The 27,102-nt window shown below is 47.3% G+C and overlaps 1 protein-coding gene across 1 annotated transcript; it reads right to left on the minus strand.

Moving 5' to 3' along the window:
• Window positions 1-959: 959 nt before the first annotated feature.
• tbx4 (T-box transcription factor 4) lies at window positions 960-13,026 on the minus strand (the record flags this gene model as incomplete). The annotated part of the gene is made up of 8 exons (XM_084466923.1): window positions 960-1,738; window positions 1,877-2,133; window positions 2,319-2,407; window positions 2,714-2,866; window positions 5,342-5,489; window positions 6,167-6,286; window positions 12,309-12,403; window positions 12,877-13,026. The coding sequence occupies 8 exons, from the start codon at window positions 13,024-13,026 to the stop codon at window positions 960-962; spliced, it is 1,791 nt and encodes a 596-aa protein (XP_084323049.1).
• Window positions 13,027-27,102: the final 14,076 nt, after the last annotated feature.

Here is a 27,102-nt window from a genome sequence, read left to right on the forward strand (position 1 = left end):
ATCTACATGTTGGTTTTATCCCTTTCCCCACCAGAGGCGAGCCTCGTCTCGGTCCAGTAACGGAGCCGCTATCCCCTGCCTGAACTTCTCCTCGCACCCTGCTGGGGCTGTTTTGCATTTGCAGACTTTTTCCAACCCCGGGTTCTTTGGGACTGGGATTTGAGTGGTGCACTCTTTTCCTGTGCTTTAAAAGCAGTTCTCTAAGCCCCCATCTGGTTGGCCTATGATCGCTTTACTGTCCCTCTTTAACTGAGCCTTCTCTTTGGAGTGGTAGATTTGGAGCCAAGCACTTAGCGCACACCACTCTGTTGTGGTTCCGTCTTTTGTTAACATGCAACAGGATAGTCCAGCTTAGAGTTATATTGAACAAAATAGACAAGTGCTGCACTCTTGATTCTCATTATCAGAGTGTGATATAGGCGCACCTTTTATAGCATCTATAGCCTTTAACTGCTGCAAAATCTTGTGTTATAGATCCTTATGCATACGGTTATCATAGGTTGAATTACTTACAACCTCTATTATTCTCCCCGCTCTCTCGATTGGGATTTACCTCTGTATCGGCACACTAAATGCATATTATGTACCGGTAGTCTTGTGGGACAAATAGAGTACATTATAATACCTCCCTATTGAAAGGAACTGTTCCTATTCTGTGCAGCCGCAGAGTTTAGTGGTGATCCACAATGGAGTTAGTTACTTTAAAACTGCGTTTGAAACCGAGTGCTCAGGTAAGTCGTCTACCCTCTTAACCGTGTTGAATATGGCTTCGGATCGTTCGCTTGGCAAAGTGATACTCATAGCGGATGCCCCCCATCTCATAGCTTTAGCATGGGCGGCTAACAAAGAAGGCTTATGGCACATCGTTGTGATTTGCAGTCCGAATGGAAACTGTTCTCTCTCTCTCTCTCTCTCTCTTTCTCACGTCACCCCGTCGCCCCCCTCGTTAGCCTCATCAGTCAGTCGCCCCAGTGCGTCCCTGCGCTGCTCAGCCCCATTTGGTACTGGTACGGGCCGTCCCGCACGGACATGCAGCTCTGCGGAGGATAGACGGAGAAATCCCTCTGAGGAGGAGGAGGACGGTGGAGGAGCGGTGATCCCGACTTCCTGGGATAAGGAGATTGATGGCTCGATCTGTCTCTTAATCCCGGGACGGTGGGTGAGGAGGAGGAGGAGGTGGAGGAGGGGGTGGAGGAGGAGGAGGAGGGGGTGGAGGAGGAAGAATGCGATGCTTGCGGCGCGACGGGCAGGGCCCTCTGTGCGGCGGCGGCGGCGGCGGCGGCGGCGGGGTTATACACCCCGAGGTCGGCCTGCGGCCGCGTTGCCATGGCGACCGCGGCGGGGCAGTGCGGCGTGACCACGGACGCGGCGGCGGCGGCGGCGTTGGCAAAGTGCGCCGCCACGAAGGGCTGGTAGGCCACGCCCTCCGCCGTCGGCACGCCGTAGCGCGGGTACGCCTGCACGGACGCCCACATGTTGCAGCCCAGCGACGGCGGACTCAGCTCCTCCGCCTCCCCGGCGCCGGCGCCGGAGCCGCCGACGCCGTCTGGCTCCGCCCCGCCGTACATGCAGGCCTCCCTGGAGCCCATGGCGTCCGGGCAGTACGGGTGGGACAGCAGCGGCGACGACTCGACGTAGGAGTGGGGCGAGCGGAAGTAGTGCTCCTCCGACGCCGACGCCGACGACGGCTCCAGATAGGGCCGCTTGCACCCCAGGTGCTCCAGGTGCCTGGCGTTGTCTGCAACGAGAAACCACAGCAGGACCAGGACCTTTAGTAGAGCACGATCAATTATCAATTAATCAATCAATTAATGCTTAACACCACGGGGGGAACGGACGTGAGTGGTGGTTGGGGAGGAGGAGGCGAATGACACACCTGCTCTGTGTTTGAAGCGGTGGTACAGAAGCCCTGGGTCTCTGCTCTGGGGGGGGAAAGCGCTGGATAAGAGAGGGTCTTGGGGGTCGGTGTTGTTTGGGAAGGGGGCCCCGGGGTCTGTGTACTGGTAGGAGGACAGCACTTGGGGGTGCTGCCCCGTCAGGACGACTCCGGTTCCCAGCTTCCCTGCGAGGTGGCCGTGTGAGGAGAGGAGTCGCTGGCGCACCATGTTTTTGGAGATGACGGGATAGTCTTTCCTGTGAATCAAAGAATAAAGTCGAAGAATCAAAGTCAGGGGGGGGAAAAGAAAAACAGGAAATGGTTCTTACCCAAGACATTCTGACTTGAACATTTTCAAAATAATACTTTGTTTACGTACTTGATGAGGAATTATTTTTATTAATCTTGTATTTTTTTTTTATTTGTTTGCTTCAGAACATACCCCTGTAGTCGTGAAACGCGAAGATCTCCTTCTTCGCTACCCCGAAACCCTTTGGCAAATGGATTATTCTCTATCTTCAGCTGCGTGATCTAAGAAGATTAGGTTTCGATTTTTATATTGTATGCAACAAATGAATGCAGTTAATTGTCAAAATTTCTTCTTAACATGAATCGGCAGTGTAACGTCAGTCTACTTTGTATTGTACATTTTCCTGTGCCAATTGGTGATTTTGGTCTTCTGTTGTTTAACATTAAGCAATATTGTTCAACAATATAGCTTTTGTCAAGTATCAGAAGTTACTCTATGGCCTTTATGTGTATGGCCCTTATGTAGTGAGTGAACGTGTCTGTGTTTGGCAAGCACGCGTCTGTGGTTATCATGCCAGAGCTGGCTACCTTGTGGTTCTGATAAGATGTGACAGAGATGAAGGCGGTTTCGTGGAACACATGCGTGCAGTAGGCCGTGTTCTTGGAGCCAAAGGCGTTGTTCTCGTCCGCCTTCACGATGTGGAGCCTGGGCTGGTACTTGTGCATGGAGTTAAGGATGATCTGGAGGGCAGGGAGAAAGACAACACGGCTACAGAGATTGAAGTACTCGTAGTGTTTTGGGAGTGGATTTCGGCCAGCTGCAAAACACACTGTTGAGATGCCCACGTTTTTCAATTTTGTGTTTTCGTTGTCCATTTTTAATTTTAGTTTAATTTTAAGTTTAGTGACTTAGTATTATAGATATGTTACTAATATCTATTCTTAGATTTGATTGGATTGGTAAAAATATATATATCAAAAGGAACATGAATATACTCAATCATAGTAAAAATGATGTTCCAATTTATTCTTCTGACTCAACAATCCTTCACAATGTCTTATTTAGTTGTGGGTCCTATTGACTTGAGTGACAGAATTCCACCTTTACTTGTGTAGCGAAACTATTCCGTACCAATAGGATTGGGAAGCCACTGGCAGCCTCAACCTGGCCAGATGTTCATGTGCTAGAATCCCAAATGGTTTCTGAGAGAGTCACTGGTGAGCTTCTACAGTGACAAGAAGCCTTCAAGCCCAGCAGGGTTCCTCTGGCAGGTAACAAAGTGTTGTGCATCCCAGTGTGCGGCGGGGCCTCCAGAGTGTGTGTCCAGAGTGCACCACAGAGTGTGTGTCCAGAGTGCACCACAGAGTGTGTGTCCAGAGTGCACCACAGAGTGTGTGTCCAGAGTGCACCACAGAGTGTGTGTCCAGAGTGCACCACCCCTCTCTCTCTCTCTGCCCAGAGTGTGCAGAGAGAGAGAGAGAGAGAGAGGGGTGGTGCAGGAGTGAGCGTAGTGAGCGCAGTGGCTCCGCTCTGCTCAGTGCAGCCTATAGCCCTTTGCTCAGTCAAGCGTCTCCAGCAGCAGTGGGGTCTCGGGGTCACCACTCGTCCAACTCTGTCAGGCGAGATGAGCGTCAAGCTCACCACCTCACCTCCTCCTCTCTCTCTCTCTCTCTCTCCACCTCCCAGACACGGTCGGTCAGTGGGGCGGGCTGGTGGGGCGGGCGGGCTGGGCTGGCCAAGCCGCCAAGAGAAGAACGCAGCCTCTGGGGCTCCCTCTCGTCAAAGAGACGGGAGAACCTGAAAGGCTTCCAGTTCATCGATGGATGATCGCAGGGAGCTTGCGTGTTCCCCGTCACCGGGGTCAAAGTTAAACCCCCCCCCCCGTTGGCCGGGTCCGACCGAGTCCCCCGTGTGACCTCTCCTGTGGCGTTCTGGAATGCCTCCGAGACTGTCTGTGAATTTTGTCATTAAATGGTAGATCCAGATTCATTGGGAACTTGAATCCACCCTTTCTTTTGACGAAAAAATCTTTACGAGCCTAACATACCAGCAAATACCAAACTATAAAGGCCTGGGGATAAATTCATTGCAGTTACTGTATGTGGGGAAATGCATTAAAAACATCTGCCAAAAAATACAGACCACCAGTAGTGCGGCGACCGTATAGGCAGACCACTAAAAGAGTCGGTTGCTGGTAGTTGTCGTTACCAGTGGATCAAAGAACGCTGGTTCTTTGGTCAACAGCCCTTGAGGATAACTTTTTGCAACAGGTTTATGTGTGTTAACAGTGAAAGGCGTTTCCTGCGTTCTGCTACTGGTGCGACTGTTCTCCGGGCTTCAGCCTGGCCCCCCCCCCCAACTCTCTCTCTCTCTCTCTCTCTCTCTCTCTCTCTCTCCTCTGCTCATTACTCGTCCTCGTCATTGGTCAGGCGCCGGACTCAATGTGACAGCGGGCCCCGCCACTCATCTGAGAGGTTATGAACCTAATGAGCCCGCCCACTGACGGGATGGCTTCAGACAAGCTATCCCGCAGTTCCCCCCCCCCGGGGGGAATGCCGCCACGCTCGCACTTCTGGGTCTCGCTCCGCAAGCAAACCCCCGAGCAGAGCTCTCTCGTCTCGCAGACACCTCTAGCACCTCTCCTCGCCTCCCCTCCTCCTTCTGTCCTCGGCTCTTCAACACCTTTCCCTCGCCATGGCCTGTGTGACGTTTCATTATCTGCTCGGGATCGTAGATTTAAGGGATTGTGATCCGAAGATTGACCTAGAAATTTATTAGGAATGTATATTTTGTGTCAAACATTATATCTTTTTTTTATTTTTATGGAATATACAATTTCAAATTGAAGTCTTGTTGGTCAACCATGTGCGTTTACTGAAAGAGCCTTTACCAATTCAAATATATAATGTATAATGTACTGTTTGTATGATAGTCAATTTCCTAATAAATCCCATCATTTATTTTTAACTAAAGCCAGTAATTAAGTAACTACATATGTCTCTTCTTTATGACACCGAGCTATTGATTATTTTTGTAATCTCTTTTCATCATCCTCTAATCGATGGCCGACTTGATGACGTCATCGCTGAACCATGGATCATGACCATTTGTGTTTCCCATTCGAGTTCCCCCGTGTGATTTCATGGTTTACGTTATATTCCGATATATTCTGAGAACGTGAAGGTGGCTTTCGGTGCACCAGAAAGGCGACTCACGTGGCCAAACGGGTCCAGATGGTTGTTGGTCAGCTTGAGCTTCTGAAATGACACCAACTGCCTCATCCAGTGGGATCCTGTGGCGGGCGAATCAGGATGCACGTAGAGCCGGCCGGGCATCGCCGGCTCCGCCTTGCCTGCTACCATCCTGTAGGAGGAGCGGAGCAGGTCATCGTTATCCACTGACTGAGTCCGCTTCACTTTATTGATGCGCAGTTTTGACCTGCTGTACGATAATGACAATATGACCAATAAGGACCTGGTAAAGTTTCTGTGTCTGTCTCTCTTTAGCCAATCGTTACTTTTATATCCAGAAACCACAGAACAGAGAATGCTAGAACAAGACTTAAAAAAAAACACTGTTCCCTAGTGGTCTTCGTCATGATAGAAACATTTATTTTTATTATGCTTCCCTATGGTGTCGGTGAGAAACGCCAGAATTCTCCTTGGCCGAGAGAATAAACTGCTGTCCCTAAAATGAAAACCAAATTGCTATAAAATGGCTGCATTAGTCAGAGAAGTATGTCTCATTGTGCTTCTCTGGAAAATATTTGACTTTTATTGAATTGTTTTGCACTTAACTAGGCCCTCACGTTAACATCCCTTCGAATCGGAATCGTGACCTTCTCAACCTCCAGGCTCGTGACCCCCCCTGTGTTCCCCACACTCCCGTCGATTCACTTCTCTACAGGCAGAGGTGTTACTATTGTTACCAGGTACCAGGTACCAGGTTAAGTCCTGGTTAAGACACCAGGGCCGCGGTCACACCCTGCTCACCAGGGGCGCACACAGCAGCACCCACACAGTGACCCGTGGTCAACTCACCACTTGTTGTCACAGAACTTGTAGCGGTGGTCGTCCGCCGGGACGATGTCCGTGAGCAGGATGTACTTGGTCTTGGGGTTCATCCCCGTCACCTTGACCTTGTAGCTGGGGAACATCCTCCTGTTGGGAGGGGAGGGGAGGGGGGGGGGGGGGTGACATGGTGAGGGGTGGACGGGGAGGTTTGACTCCTGCCCGCTTTCTCCGCGTTAGGAAAAAACGACACGTTTCAAGCAGTGATGACCTCACTAACACTAATCAGCTAATCTGAGTGGAAGATTGCCTGTGCCTCCTTAAGCTATTAGACTAATGAGGATTAGGTTTCGCTCTAAATGTGCAGAGGTCTGCCATATGGGCACCACCCCCAGAGTTCAGAGAATTGTTCCCCTAAACCAGTGATTTGTTTAATTAGGAGGGCATATTTATAAGAAGAACACTTTGATCATTAGTTCTCACAAAGTCAGTTTCACGTTGAACTCATTTAAAAGCTTCATGGAGATCAGCTAATTTCATTAAGGGTCTACTTTTCTGCGCAGAGCACATTGTTAAGATAGGATAATCTGTCGGGGGCGTTGCCAGGATAAGTGTAGTATCGTCACACATCGTGCGCTCCGGGGTCCTGTTGAAGCAGTGACAGGAGTGGGCGACTGCGTCCTGAACCCATCGGAGTGGGCAAGGCTCTGCGTTCATCAGGGCGGTCACGGAGAGTCAAGTTTAAATCCTGGGAACCAGTGAAATAATTAAAACGAAATAGATCAATAGTTTTTGTTTCACTCACAATTCAAAAGCACAAAAGGCTAGTAGGGATCTTTTTTATGTACGTTGTTTCTTTTCTTTACGTCCTGTGTTTTCATTTAATGTTCCCGACGTATCTGTTGAACCCCCCCCTCAGGCGTACGTCTGGACAAAGGCCCGAACTTAGTCATTCCATAATGTGCTCGGGAATGCACTGAATTCATACAAAAAGCCATTGAGGAACTACAGATTGCATATGCTAATATATAATAGAAGGGTAAGGCCATAAATCACATAAATGAAGCAACCTTTTTTGGGTAAATAAATAACGTAACTGAAATCCATACGTAAACCGAAGCAAATAAAAAAGGTTGCAGGGGGCTTTTGCAAAACGTATAAAGGCCTAAGTGCTTTTTAACGGCACCCCGACCCGGACAGCAGTTTAGACAGCGGACGCGTCGCGATGACCTCCAGTTTATACGGAACGAATACTGCGTGCCTTCACAGCGACAGGACACCAACAGTAAATGGCACCCCCGCACACCTCAAAACCACAACCACAAACCACCCCGCTCGCCATTCTGATCTGCTCAAATGGCATCACTTGAAAATGCTTACAGAGCCGACATTATCTGATCGTGTTACTGTAAATACAGAAAGAGAAATGGGTTGCGGTAGGTTTTTTTTTTAAATCTCTCTCTCTCAGGCTTCAAATCCAATCAGAAGAGGCTGAGAGAGAGACAGGTTGATCTCCGAGGGGGAAATTCACAACAGACATCTTGCTTATCCAAAGCTCCAGTCGCACACCCATGACAGTCGGACCAACGCGTGGAACACACACCGGCCCGACCGTTGAAAGCCGTCTGAAACGTTTTTGGGGAGACTCGGGGGCGGTACCGTACTGTTAGGCAAACCAGGACACTTGCCTGGAGCCCCAGGCAAGTGGCAGGTATTTTGGGGCCCCCAAAATACCGTCCTAATATTTCTTCCCCATCATATCTATATTGTCTTTAGAAAAATCCGATCGCAACTGCGCTATGGCTCGGGACGAGTCCGGGAGGAACAAATCTGTCCGGTGTGTTCAGCTGTTGTTGTTGGAATCTTTTAGAACCACTAGAAGAAGGACGGGGGTCTGGTCAGATTGCAACACGCAAAGTCTGAGAGAGTGCTGGCGTCTTGGCCTCTGATTGGTTGTGTGAGCGAATCAGCGCGGCGGTGTGTGTGTGGGAGGGGCGGACTATAGCGCCGCGAGACCGGCGCCTCCATCTCACGCCAGCGGCGAGCGTACACGCTGCCGTGTAGCCGGTAGTGTGTAGTGTAGTGTGTAGCTGGTAGTCTTCGCGGTGCGTTTTCAACCGAACGTTTTCTGCCGAACGGGTCAGAGAGACGAGAGGCAACGGAGTGGTGGGATAACTTGGGATAAGTTGGCCGTTGGTTTGAGTCCGGGCGGTGTGTGTGTGTTGGTCCCTTTACAGCCAGACCCACAGTGAGGCCACCAGACCACCACCGGCCCTACAGTCAGACCACCACCGGCCCTACAGTCAGACCACCACCGGCCCTACAGTCAGACCACCACCAGCCCTACAGTCAGACCACCACCGGCCCTACAGTCAGACCACCACCGGCCCTACAGTCAGACCACCACCAGCCCTACAGTCAGACCACCACCGGCCCTACAGTCAGACCACCACCGGCCCTACAGTCAGACCACCACCACCGGCCCTACAGTCAGACCACCACCGGCCCTACAGTCAGACCACCACCAGCCCTACAGTCAGACCACCACCGGCAGCCCTACAGTCAGACCACCACCAGCCCTACAGTCAGACCACCACCATCGGCCCTACAGTCAGACCACCACCACCGGCCCTACAGTCAGACCACCACCACCGGCCCTACAGTCAGACCACCACCACCAGCCCTACAGTCAGACCACCACCACCAGCCCTACAGTCAGACCACCACCAGCCCTACAGTCAGACCACCACCACCACCGGCCCTACAGTCAGACCACCACCAGCCCTACAGTCAGACCACCACCAGCCCTACAGTCAGACCACCACCAGCCCTACAGTCAGACCACCACCACCACCCCTACAGTCAGACCACCACCGGCCCTACAGTCAGACCACCACCAGCCCTACAGTCAGACCACCACCACCACCCCTACAGTCAGACCACCACCACCAGCCCTACAGTCAGACCACCACCAGCCCTACAGTCAGACCCACGTGACCGCCATCAGCGTATGTGGTCGTCATGGTTACGGCTACGCCTCTCTCTCTCTCGTGGGGGGAGCTGTGTATCGTTAGCGCTGGTTGTTGGTACTTCCACAGCCGGGGCGTCAGGTGTGTGTAACCACGTAAATCATGAACGGAAAATGAGCCAAAATAGCACAATAGTCCAATGAAGATATTGTGAGGGCTGGGCTGGGGGGGGGGCGTGGGGCGGGGGGACGTGGGGTGGGGGGGGGGGGGGGTTATGTTTAATCAAAAGGCAGATTCCTTCCTCACTGCTTGCGTGTGGACGTTTGGTTGTGTGTTGTTTCGGTGAGATAGGAGCGGCGTGTTTCACAGGACAAGGCGAGGTGACCGATGCATAACGCTGCTCTCATCCAGAACGTGAATGACGGTGACGGGGGGGGGGAAACAGCGACGACGGAGCTCGTTAACGGCTAACGATGTGCCGGGCGACCGTAGCCATACACTGATAGTACCTTGATATCGAGAAAAAAAAAAAATCAAACGGTTTTCCCCCTGGCGGATGCAGTGCGGTTCCATACGACTATGACGAAAGTGTTGGCGAGTTCAGGGCTAAGCATGAGCGATGGATGTTGGGAGTCGCAGAGTGTGTGTATGATATCAGTGTCAAGAGTGTGTGTGTGTGTCTGTGTGTGTGTGTGTGTGTGTGTGTGTGTGTGTGTGTATTCTGTGTGCCCAGCCAGCTGTTTCTCTTAACCGTCCCACATGCCTCGTCCCTACAGCTATCCATTCCCCTCTGTGGGAATGTCCAGCAGCCCGCAGACATCAAACAGAGTGCGGTAAAAGAGGAGAGGGAGAGGGAGATGGGGGTGGGGGTGGGTGGTGGGGGTGGGGGAGGAGGAGGAGGAGGGGGGGGGGGGGGTGGAGGGCGGTGTGATTAAATGCTGTGACCCGCGAGACACCACTGACTGTGGGCGCCGGAGCCCTCTTATCATGCGGACGCTGCTCCCTCTTGACGGTCTGTGTACAGAGAGGAGAGAGTGAAGGAAGAGCTGCCCCCCCGGCTTTGAAGAGGAGGAGAGGGGGGGGGGGCGGGGGGGCACTGCGGGGGGATTAGTCCCTGTACGATGACACTCACAATAACAACTCCTCCAGGCACAGCTAGGTGCGCGCCGCGGGATTTTGACTGTATGCATTATGAGTGGTAATCAACTGTCAGGTCCAATCGCTAAATGACGTGTCGCTGGTGGTAGAACTTGAGTGCACATAACTTACCAACCACCCCCCCCACCCCCCCCCCCCCCCCACCACCACCACCCCCACCTCCCTCCATTCCCCTTGCCCTCCGAGGCGACTGCGCTGCTCAGAAAGCAGGAAGCACTGAATTTGGTCCAATCCTCGCTCTCAACGGGGGGGCCAGCATTGAGGTTGGTGATTGGCTTGGGAATCCGAAAGGTTGACACCAGGTTGAACCACTTATCACACACACACACACACACACACACACACACACACAGCCTACCTGTTTCATGGGAGCTATTTAAGAGTGTCGTGGTAAATATGACGTTACGGCAAAGGGGTTTTGTTGAACATTCGCTTAGTAGATTGTTTCCTGTGTTCTCTGTGTTGCTCTGTGGTGTCGCTGGGTGATCCCGTGTAGTAGTGTGGCTCTGAAGTTTGTGAGAGGGGAAAGAGCGCTACGGCTACAAAGCTAGTGTGGGAAACTAGAGAGAACGAGAGCCCTAACCAGGTACACTCCACGGTTTGCTCTTTTGGTAAGTCCTGCAGAGCTTGATTTACGGCCGTGCTTAAGGTATTTCTCCATGTCCGCCAACGATCGGTTGCTTGTCTGCTCTGCTCTGTTCTGTTCCGAGGTTCTGTTCTTCTTATTATTCCAGTAAGAAAGAACGCACCACCTCAGATCCGACCTGTCTTTCAGAAAACGGGACTAGCCGCTTCAACTCATTTTTTTTTTTTTTTGGTAATCACAAATGTTTTCTAAACCATCTCATTTCATGATTGTTGATTATTTTTCTCCTATAAATGTTGGTTTAGGGTTTGTATATTTCTTCAGCTTACTCTATATTGTTATGAGTGACCTAGACTAGTTGGCCTACTGGCTGAACCAAAGTTAGTTCTGTGACGTAAAGTTTCTTCAGTGAACACATTTGTTATCGGCACTGCCACTGACATCAGCTAGTTTCATATGTTTTGATACTTTCTTAATACTATATGGTGCATGTTGTTGTGCTATACCGTTTACCTCAAGCGGTTTTGAACAAAATGCATTTTTTACAATGGCTTCATAAAGACATCTGTAATAACCCGAAAACGCTTACATTCGATAGCTTCATTTGGAAAGCTTTAATGTTCGTTTATTTGCTCACCTTGAACTCCAATCAACTATCCAAGACAGCAACATTTTTCACCAAAAATTACCACAAACGTTAATCATTTGTATTATAATATTTCTTTCCTTCTATCCTTATACTTTACGAAAGATCTAGAGAAATTTTAACATTTGCGTGAAATAGGAAAATGCTATTCATGACTATCTATTTTTCTTTTAGAATTAATTTTGATCTGAATGCTTCACAAAAACGCCATTGACCAGTTGTAGATAAATTTAATATTTACATTACTGACGAAGGAAGAAAACAATAAAAACGTATGAGAATGTGAGACGGAAGGCCATGTAATCCTTGGGTAACGTTATATCAACAGAGAAAATTTGTATTTTTTTGGTTTTCAATTGTGCATTTACTGGCCAAAAAAAAGGTTAGTTTCTTCCAGAAAGTGTTCTGTTACCATGCACTTTACATTTAGCATAAAACAAGGTAGGATGTGCACACATTAGTACAGAATCACTTTGAGATAGTTTTCTCTTTCATTCGACACAAATAATAAATATCGTACAAAGGACCCGATAACAATACCTTGCAACGCAATAATCATGTTGAATCAATGTTTTACCTTTTCTGATAATTGAGCCCTAAAGTGCTGGTATGGTCAGTTGTGAAAATAAGCATTGTTTAAATACTGTGAAATTATCCAATTTTTGATGGATATTTATCTGAATGGATATTGCTTGGTCTTGTATATCTAATAATTAACCAATGTTGATATTTTGCGTCATTGTTAGCTCAACTGCATGAGTTTCTGAGTGGTATTTCTTAAGCACCGTTGGTAGGGTGGACTTCCGTACTCACCTGCCTGCTTTGGTAATGATCATTTCCGTTCCAGCCTCGTGGAACTTCTTCCACAGCTCCCTCTCGTGAAGAACCACCTTAATGTTCTCAATGTTCTAAGAGAAGAATCAATTCACAACAATGAATGGCTTTCAGCACAAAACAAAAAAAGTACTGTGGCCATTATTCTTAGCAAGCAATGTCTATAGTGGACACAGCCAAATTAATATGTTCACATACAAAACAGTAACACTTAATCAGTCTCATATTTTCACATACAATTTTACTGGAAAGACCAAAAGAGAAAAGTGCTACCTTGAAATGTGATGTGTTACACATTACAGGCACCCAGGTATGCATTTGAACAAAGGACAGATGTACCAAACAGTACAACTAATTAAATGAGTTCCGTGATAAAAAAAAACATTACTTCCTCTACCTCCTGTGTTTTTTTTTAATGTTTTCTTCTTCAAACACAAAACCACCATTACTTTAACAGTGGGTGTAGTCCTTTTGTAGGCAATGTGTTTTTAAATAAACGGAGAACATTGTAACGTTTTTTTTTTTCTTTTCTTTTCTTTTCACTAACCTGGTCGGCCTCGTTGCCACTGGGAATGTTGGGAGTTACAGCCATGGCCAGGTGTGAGGGGTCGCCGGGAACGCTTTGGGCGCCCGCCCTGCCCTGCGTCTTGCTGGTCACATGGTCATCTATCACGGCTGAAGCCTTCTCCTGGAGCATCTTCTGTGGCGATCAAAAGACAGCTCGGCTTTCCGACCAATCAACTAATAACTGTTAAATCCAAGAGAGCCACGTTACATACAAGGCAACTGTTTGCTGTTGCAATCATCCATCTGTCTTTGTCTCAAACGCACGCACACGCTGCACACGCACACACGCACACACACACACACACACACACACACACACACACATTCCTGTCACGGTTAGGAACCTATATCTGAGCTCTCGAAGGCAGACCATTAATAAGACACCCAAACATGCACATACACACACACACACACACACACACACCAACACACACACACTAACACACCATTCACACACTCAGGCCTAACCTGCATTGAGGAGAAGACGCAGACTCGACTCATCAGGACCCAAGACGGAGTCAAAGCAATCTGGGGGCTATAGAGCTCCCCATTAGACTGCTGCTCCACCCCCTATTATCAGGCCCACCACTTTACTTTTACACACACTTTTTTTTTTTCCCCTCGGTACATACACTTGTAAATAAGCGTGTGTGTGTGTGTGTGTGTGTGTGTGTGTGTGTGTGTGTGTGTGTGTGTGTGTGTGTGTGTGTGTGTGTGTGTGTGTGTGTGTGTGTGTGTGTGTGTGTGTGTGTGTGTGTGTGTGTGTGTGTGTGTGTGTGTGCCTGCCTCTCGGGATTGTCACTTGACATCCTGCTCAGCTTCTGGATCATATATTATTACAGTCGGTTACAGTGTATAGTTTACAGGCGTTCGTTCACACGTGGATGCTATAGCCCTCGCTGCATGCAGCTCGCTGCATGCAGCTCGCTGCAGTCATCCTGTGCTGTTCTCTCTCTCTCTCTCTCTCTCTGTGTGTGTGTAAAGAATGTGTATGTGTCACTTCTCGGTGCTGTGGCCACTGTGTTACATGTTTGCGTTCAATTCAATTTGTAGAATGTGCTTTCTATTCCAAAGTCACTGGAATAAAAAAAAAAAATAAGATTGAGTTTGGCTTTTGTAAGTGTATAGTTTGATATTGGCAAAACTAGTACAGAGATGAAAAGAATTATCTGTCTATGGCGAAAGGTGTTGTGGATACCTAATACTAGGCCTTGTATTTATTCGTTAAAATATACTTTACAAAACATTATTTTTGATTTTATGTGATGGTACTAGATGGACTAGAGATGAAATATTTCCATGTTTGCATTTAGGTGTATTTAGATATATGATTATTGAGTAATGGCTCATGAAAAAAAATGTAACTCCCCATCGTAACAATACTTGCAACCAAAAATCATGTTAAAACAAATAGGCTTCCATCATCCACTTCATCGCTTTAATATCAATAGGTCTCACAGCCTCTGAAAATGACCCGGTGAGACCTCGTGAGACCATCAGGCCCACACAAACAAACATCTCCATTTCCTCGATGTTTACTTTGAGCGTTAACGCAAAACGTTATTAGACGTAGTGTTCTGCAAGTTATCATATTGAATGGGAACCCCGAGGTGCCATCGTCCACTATAACGCACCAGCCGCAGTCCTATCGCGACTGGAGAGATCAAATGTATCTTTAAAAAAAAAAGATGTAGCCTATGCCTATTATTACAATGAATCTCCCAATCATCACACATGCTGTGGGTGTTCTATCGATTCACACGTTGGAATTCTTACATTGCCATTGGCCATTTGAATGTCCTCTATGGTTTTCGTATAGCCTAGGCCTACTGGGCATTTAATACTGGTGAAAGAAAACCCATGGCTGACGTCGTTCAGTCCTTCTGGCTCCCGGGCTGTGATTGGCTACATTTCGATCTGACCCGATTTCTTAAAACGGAATTGGACAAGTAAACATTACCTGGAAAATATGTGAGAGCGTCCATAGGCCTGTGCGAGCTGTGTTTAGGCCTGCTCTAATGCGCTAGGTAGTGAGGCTACAAGTGTCACATTGGGCCGCTGGGGGCCCTGCGTTCAGCATGATCACAAGGGACATGAGAAACCGTGGGTTGGGTTTTAAATGTAGCCTAATAATATAATATTATTATATTATTATTATAATATAATAATAAACATTATCTCATATCCTCGGTCAAAACCTGGGTGCTTTTATTACGTCTCATATTTGATATAATTGCGCAGCTTTTTAAAAGAGTAACTCGATTCTTTGGAATCATGCTTAAAAATAGTATGGCCGCAGCTAAAACACGTTATTACATTAGAATACAAAGGCCTGCCATAGTCATATCGACTAATTATCGAGGGCTATAGGCCTATAGAAAATACTATACCGGTTATAGAGCCTTTTGGGAGGATTATCTCACTCAATGCTGTAGTTATTTATTTAGCAGACGGCATAACAAGCTCCAGACTCAGGCCTGCCGTGTCCATTGGGGCAGCCAGTAAGGTGACATCAACTCATTTGTTTAATGTTATTAATCCAGTGGAAATATTTTCTTTCACAATACTCAAAGCTCTAATGTTACAACAATATGATATGGGGCATATTCTTTTTCCTGATGAGGGTTATGCAGCGCATAGGCTGTGACATAAACGAATGTGTTTAATGGTATTAATCCAGTGGATAATATGCTCACTGGTTTTGGGGCCTGTAGTGATTTCGCATTTAACGCCCATCCCGCAGAGCTGTCTGTCTTTTGGAAATGGTCATCTTTTTTTTAAATGAATTGTTCCGTCATGTTGTAAGCCTATAGGCCTACAGAAATCGAAAAAAGGCAAAGGCGACTTTCAGCTGAAATGGCGCATTGTGTCAGGGAAAAAAATGTAACCCACTCAATTCATTCTCCATATTTTAGAGCTGTTCTCGTTTGTATCAGCTATTTATTCTGAAGAAAGCTTTAACATAAATAAATCCTGCTGAATAATAAATGTATGATGTTTTTCTCTGCAGGCATAGTCCATCTCAAATCGCCCTATAGGCCTAGCCATTTGATTTGACCGACCTCTTGTTTAGTATGTATGTGCTACACGTGCTACATGCCTTTTATATAGACATCCAATTGAATCAGGAATAAGTATATGCCTCATATCCTATTGTTGGGACTTTAGGCCAACCTGTTGCACTTCACAGCCCTGTAAACGTCCGCACCGTTATTTAACCACGTCACAAGCCTACGCGTGCACGCACGGACACGCGCATACGCCTTCTCACACACAATCTGGCCCATATGTAAACAAACTAGAGCCCGTCCTTAGAAAAATGAGGGGGAGGGTGGGTGTGGGGGGGGGGTGGTGGTGTCTGTAAACTCACTTAGACTTGAGGAAAATCTAATAAAGATAAAGTCTGACAGCCACCGCCAAGGACTTGTCTTGTAAAAGTGTGTTTCAGTTTGTGAACTGTGTGAAACGCGGCCTTTCACTGCCATGTCCCACCCCAACCCTCCGAGGGTCACTGTCTGAGGACATGCGTCCGTTATACACTCTCTTGGCAGATCGACCTCCATAAAAAAAAAAAAAACCCCGAGGCCTCGATAATACCAATCCGATACGAAACCGCTGGAGAAAACGTGACGAGTGATGGCTGTTTGACACACGTTTAACGAAACAGGCCTGCTGCAGGCTATTGTGTTGCCTGTGTGTACCACCGACGCAAGTCTTTCAATTCTAGCGCAGAGGTAGCCTCGGCATGCATACGAAAAAAAAAAGTGTTGGCGTTTGTGACGAGAGTTGCTGTACTACCTTGTGAGGTGTTTTGATTCACATGTAGACTCTGTAAATGATGGCAGGGAGACGGAACGATGTGCCTATATCACTATAAGAGCCCCCCCATTGCCAAACATTGCCAAAGGTGTGAAAACAGGGCAGTTTGGACATCAACAAAAATAGGGTGGACTAAATTGAAATGTATACTTAAGTCTCGAGCAATAGGGTAACATTATAGGCCTATATTTAGGGCTCAAAAGCTGACAGGTGTCCACTCTTTACTCTTGACTGTCAACTAAATACAAACGTGAATCTGAAGCTTACACACACGACTGCTAAAAAAAAAATGGACCCCTAATTAAATCATTGTTAAGATTATTTAACCAACATCAACATTAATAATTAGGCAATCGATCATAATTACATTATTACGTTAGGACTATATCATAGGGATTGATAACAAGCTAAGCCCAATTCTTTCACCTCTGCTTAAGGCCTACGGGCTATTTACGTCTCAACACGACCATTAAAACACATACATCCATAATAACATAACATGCACGTGCAGCTGTGTTACATAATTGCATGCACTTATCCCGATAGTCTATTAGGCTCTTTGTGACATTTCTAATAATTGTTCTTTCTTCGTTTCAAATGAATTGTCCACCTCAGTGAAATCTAATTCAGTCGTGAATGATTCCGTTATCACCTCCGCTAATAGGCGATCAGCCATCATCACTTACACTCGGACCACACCGGATCCCTAATCGTATTAATGCGTTCGCCTTATTAGACCGCGTCGCCGGGGCAGTACAGCGAGCAGATCTCATCACACGCCGCCGACCGACAAGCCCTTAATTGCCAGTAAACGCAACGCGGAGCAACCGTACCTCTCAGAGTCATTGGCTTTAATCCTGGTAGTACTCGTGCCCACTCGCGTCTCTATCTTCGTGAGGTAAACATCGGGATTAGTTCCTCCTCCGGGACGTCCTAAGAGCTGGCGCAGGTGGTGGCCCGGCGTCGCCTGGCAGGGTCGAACCCCCTATCGAACCGCGAGATAACGGTACAAAGCAAACTCTGTCACGCGCGAGCGCTCCGTATTATCTCCGCCGCGGTGCGCGTTCAACCCGCCCCCCCCCCCCCCTTCCCCCTTCCCTCTTCCACCAGCAGCTGCTCTGCGCGTGCGCACTGTGACCGGAGCTCTGCGAAGACGGCGCTGTGTTCTTAGAATCGTGCGCGCGCACGCACGCGCGCACTCATCACGCATACGTACTTGCGCGCACAGCACACACATTACCCCCCACCACACACACACACACGCACGCACACACACACACACACACACACACACACACACACACACACACACACACACACACACACACACACACACACACACACACACACACACACACACACACACACACACACACACACGCGCGCGCGCGCACGGTTTATTTTACGCGCGTGGACCACATTTGTTGGACCCCATGATGAAAGATCAATGAGTCATTAACGCGGTCCGCCGGACGGGGCGCCGGTATAACGGACAATGTTGGTGTTTATGAAAACACGGTGACCGCCGGACTCTCTCTGATTCATCATCGGCCCGTTATGTCACGCATACCGCAAAACATACCGCGTTTCAACAAGAACATTCAAAGCACCGCTTCTAGGTGTTCCAGAGACGGGCCTTCGGGGTATATAGGCGCCTCAACCTCGCCGTGTCACGTCCAGCACCCATCGGATCGACCGGTCGGTCGGTCAGCCACCTCCCCTCCCGGGGGGTCATGGGGTGTGGGGGGTGGGGGGGGGGGGGGGGGGGGGGGGTCATGGAGAGGGGGGCGCGGTCCGGCCGCAGTGCGAGGAGATGCGGGCCCGTCGGGTCTAAGATAAAGGCTTCAGTCCACCGGACAGAACGCCGCTCGAAGCCCGAGACACAGTCGTGTTTCCTCGGGGGTGATGTCGAGGAACACATGAGCCGTGACACGGGGGCCCCTACAGGAGGGGGCCCCTATGGGAGGGGGCCCTACAGTAGAGGGCCCTACAGGAGGGGGCCCTCAGGAGGAGCCCCTAGGAGGCCCTACAGTAGATGGCCCTACAGGAGGGGGCCCCTACAGTAGGGGGCCCCCAGGAGAAGGCCCCCCGCTGCTTGGCGCGGCTTGAGGCCACATCCGATGAATGGCTCCCACACGCCAGAACCTTCCTGGGTGTGTTCGCGTTGGTTTGTTGTTAAACGGGGGTGAGCGTGAGTTTATGAATCACATGCTGGGCGCTGCTGCGGGGTTTGAGGTCGAAAAACGAGGGCCGCGCTCGTTTGACAGGAAATCCTCCTCTTAGAAAGTAGGCTTCAAATGCCCTTAAGTGTTGAAGAGAGAAATATTAATAATAAATAATTAGCTTTCAAATATTTTCCCTGCGATGTATTAGGCCTACTAACCAAATACATTCATTATTTTTCGTGCGCATTTCTGTTTTAATACTAAACAATTTTCTTGACGACGTAAAAAAAAAAAAAAGGTTCCTTCAAATGTATTTACTATTTTGAATAGTGAACTATGAGTCTTACAATGAGTAGATGTTGGTGGTGTGGTGTGTAGCCTAAAGATGTTAGTTTCTCCCGGGCGGCTCTCGAGGATTAGGCTACGACAGCGCTGCGATTTGCACCACAACAAAAATATATCAGTAGACAAAAGATGAGGAAAATGTGATATCATAGGTAGCAAAATAATCGAAAGCTATTATATTTGGTGTGTTTTTTGTTAAGTTGAGGGGCAAGCACATTAACAACCACATTTAAGCCTAAATAAATAAAATAAGTACACATTACCTGGCGCCGCTTCCCGAGATGAACTTGACCTTTGCACTCCCCTTAAGGGGACTTTCCACCTCGCGGGACCTCGGCTCTTCAGACACCCCCCCCCCCCCAGACACCCCCAGACCAGTGTGTGATTCCTTATAGCAGCTGATTTAGACTTCACTCCGACAGTCCCGTGAACTACAAGAGGAGCAGGACATGGTTGAGTTTTTCGCTGCAGGAAAGCAACTGGACTCCCTGAATATAAAGTCATCTCTTTCGTAAAATCCCCTCTTTCGTAAAATCCCCTTTCAATGTTTTTTTCGTGTATATTTGTGGAGGATGTATTTGTTCCGTGGAGGTTCATTGGTTGCAACCCAGCCTCAGCCGATCTGAAAAGACTACAATTGGTTTTATATATTTTAATTTCGTTTTATTTTGAGTATGAAAACAATTAAGGCTGATCGGGCCTATGTGAGTCTTTGGAATATTTATTATATTTATGTATTTTATTTTCTAATATATTATTTTGTATGTATTTTGATGTAGGCCTATTTTATTTTTGAATATACAGTATAACGTATAGGTATTTATGTATTTTTCTAAATTACTTATAGATTTACTCACATATTTATGTGTTGTTGGTTGGTTTGATTGATAAAATATTTAAATAAATATTTGTAATACTACTATTAATATTAATGGATATTACTATTCCTACATTAACAACAATAATTATTATAATAATGTAAACAATCCTTAATAATAGCCTAACAATAATAGCCAAATTATCTTTATTATTATGAACATTATCGTGAACATTATTGTTCATATTAGTAGGAGTAACAGTTGAAGTGGAGGGGCCTACTAGTAGCATAATAGTTGTCAAAGTAGTAGAAGCAGGCCTAGTCATTATATTCATACAATTAATAATTTGTTGTACTGTAAAATTGCAGAGACGAGGTCAACGAGATCTTTTGTAGTCTAAATGATTTGAGCATTGTGGTTGACCATGTGCTCCTGAAGTTACAGCGAGGAGAGCAGCCCAGGCCGCCATCCCCATCTCGACCCTGACTCCAGCGGGAGTCTGACTGGTTCGTTCCTGAGGAACATGTTTGGTCTGTAGTGATTGGTTATGCCCCCTAATCCACCACCACACACACACATTTGGCCTTTCAGTTGCTATACTGGGATCTGAGGCGCCGGAGCTGTTGTTGACTGGTGTCCACCGTCAGTCACCTCTGAATGGTTGAATTCCACCCTGGTGGGCAGAGCTTGTTCTGAGTGACCGCTCCATGGTGTGTGTGTGTGTGTGTGTGTGTGTGTGTGTGTGTGTGTGTGTGTGTGTGTGTGTGTGTGTGTGTGTGTGTGTGTGTGTGTGTGTGTGTGTGTGTGTGTGTGTGTGTGTGTGTGTGTGTGTGTGTCACGGCCCGGGTGGTTCAGAGTCCACAGGCCTGCTGCACAGGGCTATACTTTAACGGTAGCTACATTCCTAAAGTTGTGCATGCCCCACAACCTTTGACCTATCGTGTTATCAATATCGTCCTCTAATTACCAAAGCAGTCGTTTACAAAGCCAACAGTTGAAATGTTGATTGAAATGAGCGTTCCCATGAAGGGATATCTATTTGCATTTGAATCCGCGTTCTGTTGAGTCTGTTCGATTTAGTGGTCGTTGGTAATTCTAGAGGTTTAAGATATTATCCATGTACTTTAAATACAGTTCACCTTCATTCAAAAATATATTTTTAAAATATGTTCATAATGCATTCTTCTGAAAAGGCACTATTTTTGACAAAATGCAACATGATTGTATTATCTTTGAGAATATACACTTCAACATGTCGCTGTATGCTTTTGATTTATTTCCAGGATTCCTTCTCTAATACAGAACAACGGCCACAGCCCTTCTGTAATCCCCTGTGGCTGATTTAGGGAGCTCTATTTTATTATGAATTTAGATTTACGGTTCAACAAGACCAGAGGAGCTGGTGGCCAAAACCAAAATGTTCTTAAACGATACGTCGTGAACTAAAGGGTTTGATGCGTTCATTTAGTCTGAGAGCTCCTCTGCAGAAAGAGCCGTGCTGAATAATAACGAAGCATTGTGTTGAGCCCAACGAGGCAAGTGAACATCCGATCACGTGTTGATTATTAACGTTTGCACTCGTTCTGATATATTCATGCATATTAATTCCAGTGAAGCTGGCGGAGGCAGGGCCGAGGCGGGCAGCCCGCAAGCTTCTGACAGCTTAGAACAGGATGTTCAAAACCTGCAGCTCAGTGTAGTGTGTGTGTGTGTGTGTGTGTGTGTGTGTGTGTGTGTGTGTGTGTGTGTGTGTGTGTGTGTGTGTGTGTGTGTGTGTGTGTGTGTGTGTGTGTGTGTGTGTGTGTGTGTGTGGGGGGGGGGGGGGGGATGGTGTGTGTGTGTGTGGGGATGTGTGGTATGTTGGCGGTGTGGTATGTGTGTGTGTGTGTGTGTGTCTATGTGTGGGGGTGTATGGTGTGTGTGTGTGTGTATGTGTGGTGGGTGTGTGTGTGTGTGTACAAAAAAAGCAAGAGCACAGGTTGTCGACAGTTATGAAAGTTATTTCATACTTCACTTTATTCCTGGTTGTCAACATCCTGTACCTTCATCTTGACCTGACGACAGCGTGCATCTCGTTCAAACGAACACGGCCAACAGTAATGTCTTCCTCTAGGTTACGTTGTTCGGTGAGTCACCGTAGAACCCTCTCCTACCACCCAGGCCCCCAGACAGAGAGGTATTCTCCACAAACTGGTCCGCTGAGTCTGCCGGACTTGTTGGTTACAAAGATGTGATTTCAAATGGGTGAAAATAATAGGAAGTGAGACTATAACGGGGTTTTTTTCCAAGCTGACCTCACAGGGGTCAGGTCCAGAGCCATCCTTGGCATCCTTTCAGTGATGATGAAGTGAAATGCCAGAAAAGGGAATGTAATTATTTTCATGGTCATGGCTGATTTACAACGAATGAATATCTTCCCTCAGAATGTGCAACGATAATTACGTAAACGGTTCTTTGGCTTTTTCCGAGAACAATTTAAAGTAACGTCACTCTGCCAACTGAAGAGGATTACAACCCCAGCCCTATGATATCCCGACATTCAATCAGGGATTATTATGGCAGACCCTTGAACCCTCGGTTTAACTTCAGAGGCTGTAGGCAGCACCTCACCCAGCATGCATCTCTTCAGGTTAAACCGCCCAGTCCCACCACTAAGCCACCACCAGTGGGACGCAGTCCAGTAGCCTGGCCCCTGCCAGACCAAAGCTCAATCCTAGATCGCATGTTTCGTCTGGGGAGGCTGCTGTCATTCTCTTCAGCAACAAGAGGCGTGATCCAACGGGGCCGAGTTCAACTGACTCTGTACGCAATTGGGCTGCTTGCCGTCGCTTCCGTCGTCATTGTGTTAAACCAGCCAATAGTGCGCCAGGGGGGGAGAAGCCAGCTTGGTGATTGGCTCCCGCAAAAACGTATCAGAAGCAGAAAGAAATGTATCTCTCCTCTCCGGACCCTTCTGCGGGGTGAATTCAAATCACCGGCAGAACGGGCTGGGGGGGGCTGGGTCTAACAGTGCAGAGGAGGTAAGGGAAAGTCAATAATGGAAAAAATGTAAATGTAGAGCTTATTCAAGGATGCCTCCCTCCCTCCCATTTACCATTAGTTCAGTGGCTACTAACAGTGCAATAAAACCTGCAGGCGATGTAGACCATTTTTTTACTGATAACATGATTCTATACTTGCTTGTGCCTCACCGACCCACACTCCTGCTGATGAAAACCCCCACTAAAGGGATATTCTGGTGTTTCTCTACGGTTCTTTCAGAAACAATATGGTGGAGAAGCTGAGCAAGCTTAGTCTGGGAAACATTGAGAAACTGTAAACTTCCCATCTTTGATCGGCCACATTTATGAAATCGAAATGGTCTCTTGGGACAGGATTGTTTATTAATTCCAAGGTATACATATTTATTGTCGTATTAACGTAATTTTTCCTAAGTCCTTAAAAGAGTTATGGCCAAGTCAATAAAGCCTGCAACCTCCCTGGTAGAACCATTGACTCACCGATCTGGCATTCTGCACTGTGTACATTCACACTTCATTTTTGAATGTTTAGTTTACAGACTGGAATGTAAGTACAATTTGGACCATTATGTGAACCCTTTATCTAATTTCCCTAAAATCTGCAACCCTTATAAGTCCTTTCCCATGCACAGGGAATGGCTTAAGTACATAATGGTCAGATTCAAGTGTGTAAGTGTATAATTGCATTCCAACATTCCATAACTTTTGAAGGTTTAAATAATAGAAAGATTCTAACTAACAGGAGTGTTTCAAAAGACAATTTTCTAGTTATTTTCAGGTTATATCTAACATTGCCTCGAAGGTTTCCTATTTAACACTAGCTCAAAGCTTAAACAGTAGCTATGAAACAGATATAGGGACTCTAAATTACAAGTAAAATAACACAATATCTACCGTGTCATTTATATTTTCAAAGGTGCTGTAGGTAAAATTAGTTATTATTTGTGTGTCACTTGTTAGAAACGGCAATGCCATCAGTCAGCTGGTAGTGAGTTACAGTTTAATCTGTACGGGCCATTTCGCCATTTTAGACCTTATTTCTGACCAAGCAGGGCATCTCTTCCTTGATTGGTTCAGAGAATCCATCTTGCCTGTGGACCACATGTGAGGTAAATGCAACACTCCTCAGTGGTGGAGAAACACAGGGAGAGAGGGAGAGGGACATTTTCTTTTGTTTTAAGGTCAAAATCATTGTCTTATGCTTATGCCCTCTACACAGAATCTCAATTCTTGCCTACAGAACCTTTAACACTATGTAGAGCACAGTGTGCGCAGCCCCTGAACACAGGTTTACAGAATTCAATTCCTCCCTGGGATTTAATGATGAAAGTACATCTTATCTAATCTGAATTGGTACTTGTGTTGGTGCTATGGAGTATTTAAAAAGGGATTTAAATAAATAAATAAATAGACTCTTGTAAAAGGATTGTTTGGTTCTTAGCATAGGCCTACCTTGTGGTGGGTTACGTTGTTTTTTTCAACTCTCTTTTAAATCTTTTCTGTTTTCTGGTTTGAGTGAGTTATTTTTGAAGAATGTTATGTAAATATTTCTTCTGACAATAGTTTTTTTTTTTTTACCTCCTTCATATCAGGGTCATTTGTAGACTGGGTACCCCCCTCCCCGCCCATTCTGCCGGCGATTTGAATTCACCCCGCAGAAGGGTCCGGAGAAGAGCAATACATTTCTTTCTGCTTCCGATACGTTTTTTGCGGGAGCCAATCACCAAGCTGGCTTCTCCCCCCTGTGGAGCGCTATTGGCTGGTTTAACACAATTCACGACAGGGAAGCGACGGCAAGCAGCCCAATTGCGTACAGAGTCAGTTGAACTCCCGCCCGTTGATCACGCCTCTTGGTGCTGAAGAGAATGACAGCAGCCTCCCCGGACTGGCAGTAGCCAGGCTAGTGGTGACCAGTCCCCCCTTTAGAGGAGCACTCAGCAGGGATGTCTCAGTCATGGTGTGCTGCGTTGGTACCACTATTGTCTGCACGCAGGGCCACGCGTGATGTACCGCCCTGGCTGTGGAAGCTGCTGATCCCCCCCTGACACGTGACACTGGAGACATGGGACCAGGGCTTTACTTTGACCTGCTGTTTCTCAACTCCACGCCGTCCTTATTGCGATCTGCCAATATGCAAAATCAACGTCCGGGGCTCACACACACACACAGGTTCAATGTGTACAAATGTGTGTGTGTGTGTGTGTTGGTTTGTGTCTCTGTGTGTCTGTGTTTGTGTGTGTGTGTGTGTTGGTTTGTGTCTTTGTGTGTCTGTGTGTGTGTGTGTGTGTGTGTGTGTGTTGGTTTGTATTGGTTTGTGTCTCTGTGTCTGTGTTTGTATGTGTGTGTGTATGTGTGTGTTTGTGTGCATATGCATATGTGTGTGTTTGTGCATGTAGTTGTGTGTGTGTGTGTGTGTGTGTGTTGGTTTGTGTCTCTGTGTGTCTGTGTTTGTGTGTGTGTGTGTGTGTGTTTGTGTGTAGTTAGTGGAGATGTGCACAGGAGAGCCACTGGACTCTGAGGTAAGGACTAAGAAGTACAACTGCTAATAATCAGCACTCGTAAAGAAGTACATTTGAAGTATAAAGCTAATCATCAGCTTGAGGAAGAAGTACATTTGAAGTATAAAGCCAATCATCAGCTTGAGGAAGAAGTACATTTGAAGTACAACTGCTAAATCATCAAGAAGTGTATCCTACAGCGGTCAACACTGGGACCTAGAGACTGGACCTCCTTCTCACTCTGAGCAGAGCGGATCCCGACCCTGCGTCCCTGATACTCCCTCTGTCGATTGGCCGTGGTTACTACAAAGTCTCAGCCCGGGCGGGGGGGGGGGGGGGGGGGTCTCACATATAATCAACTAAAGCCCGACTGTAGCCTACCGAGCGAGGTATACGAGACGTCTACCAATGCCCCCGTGAGCAGGCTCTCCGTCTGAACTGAAGGCTGTCTGGGATTGGGAGCGCCTGCGCCGTGTTTTGCTCACTTTCAAAGAAGAAGAAAGACGGCGTCTCGTCACGAGACACTTCTCTTTATTTTTCTTTTTACTGGGTGTAGCTGACTCTGTCGGCGGCCGTCTGAAATCCATTTCAGAAGATGCTCTCCTCTCCTCACGCTTTAACCTCTCAGTAGAAAGCCAGAGGGGGTGGGGGGGGAGTGGGGTGGGGGGGTGGGGAGGTGGGGGAGGGGGGGGAGCCATCCGTTGGCGCCGGAGATGGGCGGGAGCCCAGTGCTGATGTCACTGTATATATACCGTGTGTGTGTGTGTGTGTCTGCGCATGCGTTCACAAGGTTGTCATTTTTATAGGCTTTCGTAGGCTTTTCATTTTGGCGTATAAAGGCGTATAAATGTTGTGTGCGTATAAAGGAACGGCTGATATGTATACTAGCGCAGGCACATTAGAGGTCGGCTGAAAGCCATCACGGTTTTTCTGTTTTGGACTGGGCCGGCTTATATCGCAGCAGTCGTGTTCACGACTTTTTGTGTTTTAGCAACAGGCGGGGGTGGGGAGGGGGGGAGGGGGTTCCTGTCTGCGGTGGTGGGAGACGTGTGTGTGTGTGGGAACGTGTTTGAGAAGAGCCGCCACTGCCACGTTTAGTCTCCGCTCTGTCGCCGGGCCCGAGGATCTGTTCATCATGGCCCGCTGTTAGTCTGAACACTAATCTCCTCTGTTCATCTCTCTTTTCAAGTGTGTGTGTGTGTGTGTGTGTGTGTGTGTGTGTGTGTGTGTGTGTGTGTGTGTGTGTGTGTGTGTGTGTGTGTGTGTGTGTGTGTGTGTGTGTGTGTGTGTTGGTGTATGTATGTGTGTGTGCATAGTCACTCATATTTTTTTTTGTGTGTGTGTGGGTTGGTGTATGTATGTGTGTGTGCATAGTCACTCATATTTGTGTGTGTGTGTGTGTGTGTCTGCGTGCGTATTGCGTGTGTTTCAAGTGCCACTGGAGACAATTATTTCTACATGTTGAACATACAGTATATCCCACATTTGTCATCCTGCGGTTCTTTTAAAAACAATGTGTTTGACTTTTTTTTTTTTTTTTA

The sequence above is a fragment of the Micromesistius poutassou genome (genome assembly GCF_964030765.1).
Source record: "Micromesistius poutassou genome assembly, chromosome: 4".
In the NCBI taxonomy this organism is placed as follows: Eukaryota; Metazoa; Chordata; class Actinopteri; order Gadiformes; family Gadidae; genus Micromesistius; species Micromesistius poutassou.